This window comes from Hippocampus guttulatus, chromosome 19 (genome assembly GCF_054856545.1).
Source record: "Hippocampus guttulatus isolate MCC_2025c chromosome 19, RoL_Hgut_1.0, whole genome shotgun sequence".
NCBI classification, from domain to species: domain Eukaryota; kingdom Metazoa; phylum Chordata; class Actinopteri; order Syngnathiformes; family Syngnathidae; genus Hippocampus; species Hippocampus guttulatus.
The window spans coordinates 8,165,487-8,180,266 of record NC_141279.1 but is presented as its reverse complement, the minus strand read 5'-3'; the positions used below and the strand labels follow the sequence as shown (position 1 = coordinate 8,180,266).

At 48.7% G+C, this 14,780-nt stretch overlaps 2 protein-coding genes across 4 annotated transcripts in view; both read right to left on the bottom strand.

The window, feature by feature from the left end:
* Nucleotides 1–445: 445 nt before the first annotated feature.
* ppifb (peptidylprolyl isomerase Fb) lies at nt 446–1,869 on the bottom strand. Its single transcript, XM_086138688.1, has 6 exons — nt 1,593–1,869; nt 1,416–1,446; nt 1,068–1,156; nt 899–995; nt 734–809; nt 446–665 (listed from the first exon to the last, which is right to left on the bottom strand). The coding sequence occupies exons 1-6, from the start codon at nt 1,743–1,745 to the stop codon at nt 530–532; spliced, it is 582 nt and encodes a 193-aa protein (XP_085994814.1). The 5' UTR covers nt 1,746–1,869; the 3' UTR covers nt 446–529.
* A 480-nt stretch (nt 1,870–2,349) lies between these two features.
* The window catches only part of LOC147190073 (zinc finger MIZ domain-containing protein 1-like), a 45,431-nt gene continuing 33,000 nt past the window's right edge, over nt 2,350–14,780 (bottom strand). For 2 of the 3 annotated variants that reach the window (XM_086138676.1, XM_086138677.1), the window contains 18 exons: nt 10,751–10,886; nt 10,187–10,301; nt 9,898–10,115; nt 9,495–9,696; nt 9,136–9,411; nt 8,824–9,006; nt 8,661–8,738; nt 8,408–8,576; nt 8,190–8,331; nt 7,863–8,073; nt 7,658–7,763; nt 7,386–7,546; nt 7,242–7,309; nt 7,094–7,162; nt 6,703–6,938; nt 6,469–6,626; nt 5,345–5,644; nt 2,350–4,893 (listed from right to left, as the gene is read on the bottom strand). In XM_086138676.1, coding sequence (XP_085994802.1) covers nt 4,786–4,893; nt 5,345–5,644; nt 6,469–6,626; nt 6,703–6,938; nt 7,094–7,162; nt 7,242–7,309; nt 7,386–7,546; nt 7,658–7,763; nt 7,863–8,073; nt 8,190–8,331; nt 8,408–8,576; nt 8,661–8,738; nt 8,824–9,006; nt 9,136–9,411; nt 9,495–9,696; nt 9,898–10,115; nt 10,187–10,301; nt 10,751–10,886 — 2,936 coding nt within the window. In that variant the 3' untranslated portion in view covers nt 2,350–4,785. Of the gene's footprint in view, nt 4,894–5,344; nt 5,645–6,468; nt 6,627–6,702; nt 6,939–7,093; nt 7,163–7,241; nt 7,310–7,385; nt 7,547–7,657; nt 7,764–7,862; nt 8,074–8,189; nt 8,332–8,407; nt 8,577–8,660; nt 8,739–8,823; nt 9,007–9,135; nt 9,412–9,494; nt 9,697–9,897; nt 10,116–10,186; nt 10,302–10,750; nt 10,887–13,834; nt 13,995–14,780 lie in introns of those variants that run through there. The other variant, XM_086138678.1, reaches the window with a different exon arrangement.

Here is a 14,780-nt window from a genome sequence, read left to right as displayed (position 1 = left end):
GGCAGCAAATTAACATCAGTCATTGATCGACGGCGGTGTCAAACTCCAGTCCTGGAGGGCCGTCATTCTCCATGTTTTCCATCGCTCACCTGATTTGAATGATCAGCTCATCAGCAAGCTCTGTCGAAGCCTGATATCGATCCTGTTCATTGGAATCAGGTATGTTGCAACAGGGAAAGATGGAAAACATGCAGGTCAGCGGCACTCCGGGACCGGAGTTTGACACCTATAATCGAAGCAAATGGCAAGTATTGCACATTTGTGCAGAAATAATTTCTCGAGAGTGCAGTTTCAAACAAAGTCATTTTGCGCTCGGATAGGGCCACGAGTCACATACTCCTATGAAATCTTAAAATCTTGAAACCTTCACCCTACTGTGAAGCCCTAACCCAAACGAGATCGTGCTTGAAATCGACAAGAAACCCCCCCAAAAAAGACTCATCAGCATTTTTAAAAAGTCCCTGTTTGAAGAACATAATGGCTCAAATTCACATTTCTTGGCGAGACATTCAAGTGCATCCACTGACGACTAGCTGAGCTGGCCACAGTCGCTGATGGTGATCTTCTTGCTCGTGCGTCCCGAGCGCGAGCCCAAAGCCTCCACCTTCTTCACCACGTCCAGTCCCTCCTTGACGCTGCCGAATACCACGTGTCGGCCGTCCAGCCTGTGATGGGGAAACAGCGCAACTTGGACAAAATTCAATTTGAGCACACTTTCCCAGTCAGCACATACCAGTCGGTCTTGTCGGTGCAGATGAAGAACTGCGATCCGTTGGTGTCGGGTCCCGCGTTGGCCATAGACAAGATGCCTGCAGGAGCAAAGAGGGGTGTTTAGACTTTTTTTATTCTTTCAAAATAAGTAGAGTCTCTCCCCCCCCCCCCCCCCCCCCCATCCTACCAGGTCCGGTGTGCTTCAGCTTGAAGTTTTCATCAGGAAACTTCCATCCGTAAATGGACTTGCCACCGGTTCCATTGTGGTTTGTGAAATCGCCACCCTTCAAAAAAAAAAGGGGGGGGTGACACTAAGAGGACAGCAACAAAAAGATCTTGCAGGTGCATGCACCCACCTGGCACATAAACTGAGGGATGACCCGATGGAAGGTGGAGCCCTTGTAGCCAAAACCATGCTCCCCTGTACACAGGGCCCGGAAGTTTTCTGCCGGAAGCAAATTCAATTTCTTTAAATACACACGAAAAAATACATCGAAGAAGAAAAAAACCAACAAGAAGGGGAAGAATGTTGCACAAAAAGAATCCTCCCAACTTCCTGGAAAGCGAAATGAGCGATTACTGCACAACAACCAGTGCGTGACTCATTTGACATGGCTGGACAAAAATGCTCAACATACTAGTTGTAATATTTGACTTCATAAGTTTTCAGAATGACCAAATGGTACAAAGAACTTTTTGCTTACCTGCGGTTTTTGGCACCACTTCAGCGTTCAGCTTGCCAAACCAACACAGACAACCCACAACAAAAGGGGAAATGGAGCATTCATTAGTTCAATTCGACTGAATAAACATGTGTCCAAAGTCAAATCAAGGTCAAGTATTGTTTTATTTTTTCCTCCGTTTTTTCAATGTGTCCTCACCTCGAAGGTTACCCGACCGAGCGGCTCGTTATCGGCTGAAATGTCGAAATACACCGTCGGGTTGTTGTTGGCAGCTGCCGGGCCACTGCTGCACATTCTCGTGACGGTGTACGCCAGAGAGCATAGTTTCACGCGATTCGATATCAGCATCATTTTACCTGAGAAAAGAAATCTGCCAAACAAGAGTGGAAAACTGGCCCAGGTCACTCGGCTCACGTTTCAAAGTCACGCCGTTTTTCTGTAATAGTCGGCGGAACCAGGAAGCATATGCCGTCAAACCCGGAAGTAAACATGCTGTTAACTGTCGTACAAACATCGCGAGATTACAATGACTACAACGTGATCTGAATTTTGTTTTTAATGCTTAGCATGTAAATAAAATGTGACAGCTACTGTTGGTTTATGGCTTTAGTTAAAAAAAACACATTAAAAAAAGGACCGCATATAATCTGAATACATATTTATTGGCTAAATATGAGGGTGTCACATGGCATAACTACATACAGCTCTGCAAGACTAAAAAACAAATGAAAAAATTCCAATCAGTATGAAATGACTGTACATAATACAATGTACAAACACAGACTGTGGCGTGTCCATGATATAAAAAAATGTGGATTTACTTTACAATCTTCTGGACCTGTTATTTTTCCTTATTTTTTTCAGTGTACAAGCGACAGACTAGAATATTTAAAATTACACCAACAGTCCCAAAAAGGGAGATATGAGGATCAAACTAACAATTTTCCACTTCATGTAGAGGGGTTGCAAGCTTTTTTTATTATTCTGAGGAAACAATGCACATTCCCAGGGATGTATGAATACATTTCTGTTCACATGTCTCTATATTCATTTACATATATACAGACATCCTTAGGACACGTGGCTTCGCTTTGCCCTGGACATCATTTCCAGGCCTTCCATGCTTCATTTTTATGTCTTTGTTATTCTTCTTCTTTTTAAAACAAGACCCTTTGATGTGATTGTGCAACTACAGATTGAGGGTACACAAAAGTGGCTCACCTGTATGCAAAAAATAAACATGAACTCATCCGACGGCTCCATTCAAACAGTATACATATACATACATAAAAAAATAAAAATAAAACGTGGCAGTGTATCGTCATTTTTTGTCAGTGTGCTGAACTGGAAGAAGTGATTTAAATGACATCTTAAAAGAAAGTGTAGGGAGGCTACAGTGAGAGACAACTGGTTTCTCGTGTTACAGAAGAATAAAAAAAGTAAAAAAAAATAAATTACAAAGAAAAAGAGTAAAGGGGTGAAATGTAGATAGTAAAAAAGTTTTTTTATGTCAAAGAATATAAACAATACCATGTATTTCTTTAAAATATGCTCTTTAAAATACCAGCGTATTAACAACAATGATATTCACATTACATTGAAAGCCAGCAAGCACGTAAAAAAAAAGTACAAAATAAATTACCCAAAAAAAGGGAGGGGAAATTTATATTGCAACAAAATTTGTGATAATAATAATAATGAACAGACTACAGTGAGATATTGAATTTCTAGAATTACAGATGAAGAATAACAAAGAAAAGAAAAATACATTAAAAAGAAACACCGGCAACGCAGAAATTTCATGAGAACAATAATTAAAGTCAGGCTACAGTGAGAGACAACCGATTTCTCCCCTTACAGAAAAAAATGTTTTAATAAGCGTTGAAATAAATTACCACAGAAAAGGCCACACCCTCCAACTTGTTTTTATGACAGAAATAATATCTTACTTGTTTTTTTAAAGGACGATGTTTTAAAATATTTCTTTCAAATATAGTCTGACATCTTTTATATACCACTGTAGTTTGTGATTACACTGAATACCAGAAAATAAAAAAAGAATTAAAAACAAAACAAAAACAGTTCAGTATATCTGACAGGCTTCTGCTGGCTAAAAAAATAAAAATAAAGAATAATGTTGCTGTACGGGCAAACAGACAGGAAATAACTTATATAACGTTTGAGGACCAAGAGGGACGACTTTCAAATTTGTTGTTGTTTTGTTTCATCATCGTGATAGAAAAATATCCACAATATTTACAGCCACAATAGCCTTTCTTAGAAAAAAATACATTTGCATACTTGAACAGCACTCTTCCGCTTCCAACAGACAGTCAAGGAAAAGCGGCACAAATACTGCCTTTGCCAGTCACCTTGCCGTGGATCAACTTGAGCCTTGAGCACACGCACACGCGCGCACACAAACACGCACGCACGCACGCACACATTCGTCATTTCATTCCCGCCCTTCCGACTTTGGTGAGCAGTTTACCAAAATGTGTTATGCTTCAATTAGCTAGAGACAGACAAACAAATAAAAATCCAGTCGATTGGTGCACTGAGCGATTTCAGCAGCAGATTTTCAGCTTGGCACGCTGCACATCATCGTCAAGGCTGACACAGAGAGAAGGAATGGGCATTTCATCAACTACGCCGTGAATGATCCATTTTTATATTCATTTTAGATGGAAGGGAATACTACAGAAAGTGATTTTGTAAGCGTTAAATTATTAAGAACCTGGATAAATTTGGCAGTTTACGTGATTAAAAAAGTGAGAGCAGTCAATTGTCAGAAAGCAAAGGACAGTGGCCGAGAACTAGTATCTGATGTAACCGGCTTCTCCACGATAAGGGCACTCACGTGATCCAGGAGGAGACCAAGGGCCGCTGCAACTTGAAGATTGTGGAGCACCATAATACAGGAAACTGTGAAGTTATTAAATCTTGTGTCGACACTTTCCTTTGTATTTACGGCTACCTGAAATGAATACAAAAACTGAAAATCGGGCTGGGGTGGGGACAAACCTGAAAAACTGAAACCCGGAGCACTGCTAATACTTTCCGGAGGATATCGTTAGCCCTTCACTTTTGGGGAATTTTTGAATTTGGAAGGGAGAAATGAATGATGTGCTTTTGAAATGAGGTGTGTGTACATTTCCGATGATGATGATGAATGTGAATGCTACAAAGTGGACGAGTCAAAAATAGCTGCACAGTTCGAGTCGCCTCCCATTGAGGTGTTTTTTTTTGTTTTTTGTTTTTTAATGTCCTTTCTGAAGCAAAACTGTACAAGGGGTAGAAGAGAAGGGGAGTGCATCTTTGTTGTTTTTGTCAAGTACGAAGCCTTTGGGGCTTTTTTTTTTTTCCTTCTTTCAGTCCATGTCCAGCCTGGTCAATTGTTTTCAAAGAGCGACAGGAGGTCGTCGTTGCTATTGCTGGGGAGGTCCGGTGGGTCCAAGTAGGACAACAGCTCGTCCGGGTTGGCCAGCTCAGGAAGAAGCTGCAGTAGGAGGAGGAGGGGGGAAGAGACAGAGAAAACGCACAATGGAGATAATGTGCTTGCAAAAGTGCGCTTACTCTCTTAGAAACGGGCAATCTCACATTTCGACACACGCCCGCCACCGTTTCAAGTGCCCCTGATTAGGCCCAAATCAAGTTCTGATGTTCTAGTAGGCTTTTTATAACCACTGGAGATAGGTGAACGGATCATCTAGCGAACTTCGCCGTTTCTTTTGAGTTTAAAGCTCACCCTGCTAACATGAAGCGGCAAAACTCCTTTGAGCATTTTTTAATGCTCGCAGGAAGATGGACATCAGCCATCCGTCTATCCGCCCATCCATTTACTCATCTACTTCTCTATCATCCATACATCCTTCAGTCCATTTGTCAGTCATTATCCATCCATCCATGGCCCTCGAATTACAAGGGTTCTGTGTGCCGGTGGTACTCACGTCTAAAGAAGGTTCTGGCATGTCCGAGCCTGCTTGGCTGTCCAAACTGCTGGGGGTGTTGAAGCTCAGGTCGCTATGGGGGTGGCTGTTTGGACCGGGCTGCTGTTGCTGCTGCTGCTGCTGCTGCTGCTGCTGAGATGACGGAGGGGGCTGCGGGGGTTGCCGCGATGGGGGCGGCTGTCCGCCGTGGTGGAGCTGCTGCTGCTGCTGCTGCCCCGATTGGCCGCCCGGATGCGGCGACCCGTGTATGCTTTGCTGCAGCGTGCTATGAGATGGCTCGTTGACGGATGGGTGAGGTATCTGCAAAAAAAGGGGGGAGGGAAAACCCCCGTCAATTACTTTTCTACTCTCCACATGGAGGGGACACATTTTAGTCACGGGGAGATTCAGGGCAACTGTGAAAGTCTAACAGCCATGTGGCACTGAACATACTCGTCGCATCAAGACACACAACAATGGCACAGAATGGGGGTCCCCTGTTTATCCACTGTAAGAAGAAATTTGATCCGAGAAGAGACTAAGGGCAGGAAAGTGGAGACTGTGGCAAAACGCAAAGACGACATGCAAACAAACACGGGCAAGGGCAGGGGTGGGCAAACTTTTTGGCTCGGGGGCCGCATTGACTTTTAAAATTTGACAGAAGGGCCAGGTCAGCACGAGCTATGGTACATTAAAAAAAAAACTGCATTTGTTGACAGTCCATATCAAACATCAACAGAACAAAAGCATGAAAGTAGGGTATTAATATACTTTTTTTAAATGACAAAAGTGTTGTTGATGACCTATTTTAGCCTGTGCATCGCTGCAGATGGGTTGTGATCAGACCAGTAGAAGTAGAGCGATACAGAGGTACTAGGTGGTCGAAAAGATTGCCCCCCCCCCCCCCCCCCCCCGTGTTCTGCAACTTCAAGTCAATGCGCCGCCTGGCGGTGAAATGCCTGTCATTACAAGTCCAATTGAAATGAATGCAATCATTCACATCGAACCTTAATTGTGGACCAACCTTTGGCGGGCCGGATTAAAAAGACCAACGGGCCGTAGTTTGCCCACCCCTGGGCAAGGGTCTGGTAGACTTCTCCTCACAAATGTTATCCAAAGGGAGACAAGGGCCAACCCCAACTCACCGAGTCGGGCAAGGCGTGGGAAAGAGGCTTGTCGGTGCTCATCAGGTTGTTGGGCATGTCGGGCGGGTGCGACAGTTGGGGCCCGTGCACGAAGTCATTGACGGACGTCGCGCCCGGCGTTCCGTGCGGGAACTCAAAGTTGCCGTGGTAACTGTTGCCTAGGAGAGAGAGCGCCACGCCACGACGTCAGCTTGGCTTTCGAAGCGGCGCTCGCTTTCTTTACCGACCGCTTACCTTGGGAGGCGTATTCACCGTTGTTGGAGGCTTGCTGCGAGGAGTACGGCGAGGGTCCGGGTCCGAGCTGGGCGATCATGTCGGTCACGTTGGGCATGATCATCTGGCTGGGGCTCATGGTTTTGAAGCGCTTGGCCAGTGGAGCATCCGGGTCCTCCTTGATGTGGATCTCCGACTTGATGGCCACCGGCCGCCAACTGCACGTCGGGTCAATCGTCACCTCCTCCAACTCGGAGCTGAACAGAGCAAAGACACAATCATTTGTGTACATTTGACAATAAAGTTTTATCCAAACCAATCCAATCACTTAGAATGCAAATGCAAACATTTTTTTTAATCTTTTGAGAAGAATATGAAGATTATGAAAATAAGATGACACTTATTGCCTTACTTTTGAATGGCGTTCAAGATCCCCCACATATACTGGTCCACCTCCAGCCCTTCTAACAATGCCGTTTTACTGAGAAAAAAACAAAAAACAAAACTCAACAACGCAATAATCAGAATCAATTTGTTTTGAAAAACAAATAGCAACGTACTTGCACACAGGACATCGCCACGTGCCCCGCTCACAGTTCAGCTGTAGATACGATTCCAAGTCGAAACACTGCAAGAAATCACCACGATGATTGTGTAGACGTGTCTCCCCCCGTAAAAGTTGTAGTTTTGACGCTTGGGTGTACCTGAACGTGCTTGCAGTCGTGGCCCCTGGCTGGCAGCTGGATTCGCCGGAAGGTGACGGGACACTTGAGCGACACCTTGATGGCCGTCTGCTCCACGCCGTCCTCGCCGTTGAGGCCCGCGTTGCCCGAAGACGACGCCACGCTGCTGAAGTTCCTCTTGACTTTGGAGGTGAGCGACAAGCATTTATGAAAAAGAAAGAAATGTCGGTGCAGATTCAAATATATTTTTGGGTGAATTCTGGTGTCGGGGCTTGGCGGGGTCCAGCGTCTACCTTTGGTGATGCAGTGCTCAGCTGGTAGGAGCCTCTTCTTCAGTAAACCTTGGAGGACGGAACGCACCGACGGCCTGTGGACCAGCTGCAGCACGAACAAGTGCGACTGCGGGAGCAAACGCCAGCGTGAACTAAGACCTGGCATTTGACAACCTTTTTCGTGTCCCCCCCCCCCCCCCCCCCCCCCCAACCGGGCAACGCTTACACAGCAGCAGGCCGTGACGGTGATCTGGATGGTGTTCCTGCCTGGTTGGCAGACGTGCTTGAGGTGCAAGGGCTTGTGGGAGGTCTTGTTGTCGCCGCGCTCGATGGTGAGCGGGGTGGCGTTGACGCTGACCTGCACGGACGCCGGCCAGTTGGTGTTCATCTGCCGGTCCTCGTGGTGGTAGCACTTGAACTGCAGCTCGAGGTCCGACCTGCAACCGGGAGAGCAACTTTGGAGTCATTGCCAAGATATTCCGATTCCGACTGGAAAAACAACCTTTTCCTCCACCGACATTTCCACGGACCGTCCTCAAGTCGGAATTCTTACCTCCACATAAGTGTCTGGTGCACCGAGGGTCGTAAGTGGAAGACGTGATTGCTGACTGCTAGGTTATGCTCCAGCCTGAAGGGCTCCAGGACCACGCCGTCGCGCACCGGGAAGGTGAGGCGCAGCTCCTCGTTGTGGTTGGCTATCAGAGACGATGAGCGATCACATTCATGACTCAAGGTGACATTTCTCTGCTCGAAAATGAGACCGTTACGAACCGGGCGGTGGAGGAAGAGCGGCGATATTTGGTTTGATGTCAGGAGGAAAGGGAGGCTTCACATCCTGACTGGGTGATAAATACGGAGGGATGTTGCTTCCTGGGGTCATTGGGGGGGTGGGATTGCCCGGTACTGGGGAGTGGGGGTAGTTGCCCATCGGTCTGGATGGCTGGACGAAAAGAAATTGGAATATTTCAAACAAAATGAAGGAGTGTGACCGGCGCAAAAGTTTGAGTTGGTAACGTGGCCTTACCCCGTTCATATTACCCTGGCTGTACTGATAACCGCTCCCGGAAAAGTTTGTGGTTTGGCCGTTAAAAGGCGGCTCTTGCTGTTGTGATGAGAAAAAAAAGAAGAATTTCCTAGCAGTCAGTAAATGCACGCGTGCATTTGTAGTTGGCGCTGAGGCGGCGTACCTTATAATATTGGCCCATGGGACCACTAGGGGGTGGGTATTGGGACTGCAGCTGCTGTCCCGGCATCCGTTGCCCGGGGTAGTTGCTGGAGGGCAGCGGCCTGGAAGCATTGGCTGTCGGGTACTGGCCCTGCTGGCTGGGGAACTGGCTGTTTGGTCCATACTGCTGCCCCCCGTAGTTCGGCTGTGATTGAGAAAGACATTCGACAATGAGCAATAATGGAAGAGGAAAAGTTGAAGGAAGAAAAAAAAATAAAATCCAAGCTCAGGGCTGGCCCAGAATCTAGACAGCGATGCGTAAATATAGACTCACCTCCCCCGGATAGGGCCTTTTCATCCCCTGCATAGGCATGCCTTGAGGCCGCGGTCCCGCATAGCCTTGCTGGGGCACCCTTTGGCCGTGACCTCCAAAGGGTCCCATGCCTTGGCCCCTGGGCTGGTTCATCGCCATCGGGGGGCCGCTCATGTTGGATGCATTCATGCCTGAGCCCATGTTCCCAGGGTGGGACGGGGGTCCGCGCGGTCCCGGCTGGTTCATAAACTGGCTATTGTAGGCCTGGTTGGGTCCCATCTGGAAAGAGGAACTCATCTGGAAGACAAAATAAATAAAATCGGGTTCGATCTGCGTCTTGAGAGAGGCGTCAAATGCTTCGCCCCCGTGTTTGGGCTTACTGGTCCGTATTGGTTCATGTCCTTGTTCTGAGTCTCCTGGAGAGCGGCGACAGTGGCGGTGGCGGTGGCTGTCGCCGTGGCGGCGGCGGCCGCGACGGCAGCGGCGGCGGCCGCCGCCGCGGGTTGGGTGAAGTCTGAAGGAGGACGCGAGTGCGGAGGCATGCCCAGGCCTCCGGGTCCAGCGTTGGGGCCTCCGGGGTAGCTTGAAAAGAAAGGCAGCACGATACCTAAACTGCAACCTTGATTGTTCTGACGTTTGGAGGAATGTTTTTTTTTTGGTCATTCATTTTAGGCGATACTGGCATGTTGACGGAACGCCGTAAAATGAAGCTGGTAAATCGAGGTCCCGCGACAACGACGGTGACCTTCAGCGCAACTTGTTCAAGTGCGACGGCCATCTTACTTGCCGCCAAAGCCGCCTCCTGGGGGGTAATTGGGCCGCCCGTACATGCCCTGCTGCATGTAGGCCTGGTTGGCGTTGCCTTTGCTGGGGAACTGCTGCTGAGGGCCGCCGAAGTGAGAGGGGTTCATCCCAGGATTGTTGGCGGACATCCCCGAAGCCATTGGGTTGCCGCCGGGGTTCATGGGATTGTTGCTGTTGGTCAGGGGATTGCCCAAAACCTGCAGGGGGATCAAGGTAGGAGAGCTTCACGGCTGCTCGCCGGCTCGTCGGCCGGGAATTGAATTGTCACCTGGCTCTGCGAGGTGTTGGTGACGCCCCAGACGGTGGTCACCACCGACAGAGAACCCGGAGGCTGATTGGTGTTCTGTTGCCAAGGAACCGAGTCGTAGGGAAAAGACCCATCTCTGTTGGGGAAATCAAATAAAGCCATGACGGCCGTTTTCCCTCCGAGCGGGGAAGCTTTGCAAGCGCACGTGGCGAATGTTTTTTTTTCGGCAGGGTTCGTTCCAGGTCGCAAAGACATTCGGCAGCAAATTTAATGGCTTCAAAGAGTTTTTCTTGTGGCAAAGACATTCTGAACGTGTTCAAAATGTGATCGTCGAGCAGAAAAACTGTTTGGGGAATATATCTCGATGACCAACAGAATGAACAAATTATGAATGAGCCTGTCTGAGCTTGAGAAATAAATTGTCGGTCGGACAAGAAGGGCATACGGACGCTCATTTTTGGAGCGGTTTCACTCTTTCACTGTTTGGAGACCCCCCCCCCCCCCCACGCGTGCCTTTCAATTACCGTGCGCGTTGTTGCTTAAATGTGGCAATGGCACAGACCGTTTCAGTTGGAGAACACTGACCCGTGCGAGAGACCGGGCTTCATGGAGCTCATGGGGGGCTGCATGGGCACTTTCCCCGGGGGCTCGTTCTGTCGGTTCTTTTGGTGGCGCAGCAGGAGGAGGCGTCCCAGTTCTTCGCACCACGACGACAGAAGAGCTGCCAAGAGACGGACGGGGAAGGAAGCGGAAGAAGCGCATCACACGTTTTGCTTGCGAGCCTCAGTTGCTCCAAATGTCAAGCGCGGAAATGACCAACGGATCACGTAGAGGGAGGCGGGGAGCCTCGCCTCGCTTCGGGCTGAGTTTTCAAAAGGAGACAGAAGACGAGGGTGCCAAGGATCGCCGTTAACTCAATTCACTTCCATTGGTGGCTACAGACGTCGGAGATTCATTGTGACTGGTGACAAATGGGACAAACTGAGATCTCTCTCTCACTTGTGCTCGCTTCCTTTTCACCAAATGAAGACAACCTCGTGTTTGTCCAGTGCAGAAATTCCATCATTGGAGAGAACGGGAGATCTGTGACTAAGGCACTAGAGTGTTTTGTACACCCTGGGAAGGAGAGTCTTCATCGCCACTCAAGGGCTTGGCCCTCCGCCAGCGTGCAACAGCTCAATTAGGGCACTTTACTCTCTGGCAAACACGACCAACTTGCACCTCGACAAACACGCCTCCGCTATTTACCGACAACGTTGCCATCGACCAGATAAGAGGCGCCCCCCGGGGTCATCGTTTTCTGACATGTGCTTCATTTGAAAGCGGGCACTCATCCACGCCGAGTGCCGTCCTTCACTCAGGCCAACCGAGGTCACGCCGCCCGCACCCAAGTTGGCAAATCTATGACGTCATGGTGAAAAATAGCCATCGAGTCATTCTGAAACCGATTCACTGATTAATTGTGGCACTTCTAACCGAGAGCTGTTTCTTATCAGAGGCAGCGATGCAAGGCGGGAGACAGCAGGTGAGGGTGATGGCAACCCCCCCCCAGCACCCCATCTCTAGCTCGCCATCAAATGGACACCTGCTCCTTTGTCAAGAAGCCCCCCCCCCCCCCCGAGGCATTGTCCTCTCTTGGCTCGGACACAACACAGCCCCGAAAGAAGAAGGTGAAGACGCGCTGGCTGGCTCTTTGCAACTCCCCCACCAAGCTGTGGATGGGCAAGATCTTTTCAATTTGTTTTTAAATGCGGATTCAACACAAAGGTCATCGGCGTGCTTTCGAGAATATTGACCCGCTGATTGGGGGTATTTGGTTCAGCAAGGCCTTTAAATGAATCATCTATGATCACAATCGTTAATGAATTCGACGATCAACTAATTGTCGCCTGCACCTGTAAAACACATTTACTTGTACCAAAACACACTTTACAAACAAGGGGGGAAAAAAAACGCAAGCATAAAACAAATCGACGCTAATGAGGCGAGGCGCAGATGTGCTCGGCATCTACCTCGGGCTGCTCGCCCTCTGAACGACCCGAGAGACGCGTCCGCGGCGGACGGGGGGGCCGGCTGAGGTGTGGTGGGGGTGCCCGGGGGAGGTCAGAGACTGAAGGAGTCGGGTTCGGGCACCCCTCCGGGCTCATTAGAAGCGGCCATATGTGCGAGTGCGCCCGATCCGGAATCAAAGTCTCCTCATCTTACCCCATTAGAAAGACAGACGGGAACAGCATTCATTCAAACAAAAATGTCGACATCTTTTAAACTAGGAAAGATTGTACTCGATGAAAACATACACGCATGACACAATTAACCGAAATGAAAACGCTTTTATAGTTTTTGCTTCAGCTCAATCGACATTGCGCTCCTCCTTCTGGTATGCATACATTGGCCACTTGGGGACAGTATAATACAGACAGGCGTCTGGCTGGAAAACGGCACCTCAAGTGCCCAAGGAGGTCAGAGAAGATCACCAAGGCCATTTTTGAGTGGGACAAATAAGCCAGTCAGCTGCTGCGGGCACGCGAGTGGCAAAGGCAACGCCACGACGCTCATTTTGCTCGATTTCCCGTTGACCGCCCACTGAAAAAAAAACAAAAAAAAAACAAAAGAAGATTTTTGGTGCCGGCTTCCTCCCCGTTACCTTGCAATACCCGCCGCCTTTGTTACTGCTCATATGGACTACATCAGCTGTAGCCTCCTCTCTTGCAATGGCAACACTCAAACGACACGAGAGTAGTGAGGCGGGCGGCATTTACCGAAAAGGGAGACAAACTACCGATGTAGCAATTTCCTAAAAAAAAAAAACACTCTTTCCTGAAAAGAAGACAAGAGACTTGATGTTGCACTTTTACAAGATGGATTCAAAGTAGTGAGCTTTCCTAAAAAGAAAACATTTCGCATTTCCAAAGAAGAAAATAAACCGTTGATGTTACACTTCCCTATAAAGTTAACAAATTGCTAACTGTGGATGTTGACTTATACTAAAAATAAGACGCATTACTGATGTTGCACTTAAGTCAAAGACAAAATACTGATGATGCGTGATCGCCCATCACCTGAATCCCAGGTGCATCGTGGGACAGCCAACTTGGCTTTTCATATCTTACTGCACTCGCGTGGTGACGGCAACAGTGGGCGAACGCATCAAGCCCGCCAGCCGGCGAGACATACGCCAGCTTTGCTCTTCCATTTACAAGTGCGGCGAGCCCGGCAGAACAAAAGGCGACACCGGCAGCTCATTTCAAGCCCTTCCGTAACATTCTCTCTCAAAACCCCCGCTGCCGCCCCCCACCCCCCTTTTCCACCTCCTTCACCCCCCCCCCCTCTCCGAGCGTCTCGGGGCCATGCCTCCTCCCGCCGTGTCCACTGACCGCCTGCACAATGCACATCAATTATTCATGGCTGGCTTGCAAAAAGGAAGAAAAAAAAAAACGACAGCAACGCCAATCACAGAGGGAGCCATTGCTATATTGGCCACCGGCTTCCGTGCACACAAAATACCCCCCGAGAGAAGCCGGGAGGGGATAACACACGAGCAGGAGGAGCAGTCGAGAGGAGCCATGTTTGTAGTCCGAAAAAGAGAAAAGGCGACAAATGATTGAAGGCTTCAAGACGAGGAAGGAGATGGCGAGAGAGAGAGAGTCAAGAGAAAGCTTATCTCCTCACCTTGATATTGATGCGGCTTCCTTTTTTCTGTCTAGTGATCCATTGCATGCTCTCCCAATACACACATGCCTTCTTCGCTGGCTCACTTACACACACACACACCACGCTCACTTCACCAGCAGCAGAGCCTCCTCGCCAGCAGGCAGGCAGGCAGGCAGGGGAGGGGAGGGGAGGAGAAGAAGGAGAAAAGCAAGGGGGGGGGTGGTGGGGGAAGCAGGCAGCTCACATTTCAAACTTGCAAAGAGAAGGGGTGGGGCCTAATGTGGGAGACTGTCTGTGCCTTGGCCTTGCTCCAGTTACACGACCCCCTCCTTAAAAAAAAATGCAACATTTAGCAGCTAACACAACAAAAGGAAAAAGATAGTGACTTTTCTTCGCGGGTGACTTAATCCATCGCAATATTAATTAAAGAGCAATACAGGAGGAGGAGGAGGAGGAGGAGGAGGCTTAGTGTATGTGTGGCTTCCTGGTAGGCAAGGGAGGGGCCAATTAGAGCTCATCAGGCTTGGATAAATAATGGCACAAGCAAAAGAAAACCACCGCGAGCAACGTGGATTTAGCAAGCTCCCGAGGCGTCAAATGTCCCGCGCGTAGTTGCCAAATCGCCTTCGGTGACATTTTCGATTTGTTGTATGTGCCCGCACGAGTCTAAACAAAATCTTGGGATGGCTATTGCGTTGGTGGATCCGTTTTCATCCATGTCAGGGAGCTGCCATTTTCTGCTGTACTGCCCCTCTGCTGCCGACTGAAACTGACGTCAAAATTGCGAGCCCGAGGACACTTGGGCATCAATTTCATTCAACAGCAGAGGCCTAAATTCTATGAGTACGTCTCGGGTCTTTCGCATGATATGCTAGCATGAAGCTTGCCGATTTCATTCTTATATTTTGTGTTTCAAGTGTGTGGAAGGGGTCACACGTGTTTTGAGATGATCGCTCTGTGACAT

Excerpts from the sequence above, each read along its gene's own strand:
- ppifb (XM_086138688.1), bottom strand. The coding sequence starts at position 1,745 with ATGATGCTGATATCGAATCGCGTGAAACTATGCTCTCTGGCGTACACC. Across the intron at positions 1,447-1,592 it reads TCGGTCGGGTAACCTTCGAG|CTGAACGCTGAAGTGGTGCC; the intron begins GTGAGGACACAT and ends TGGTTTGGCAAG. Across the intron at positions 666-733 it reads TGCACCGACAAGACCGACTG|GCTGGACGGCCGACACGTGG; the intron begins GTATGTGCTGAC and ends TCCCCATCACAG.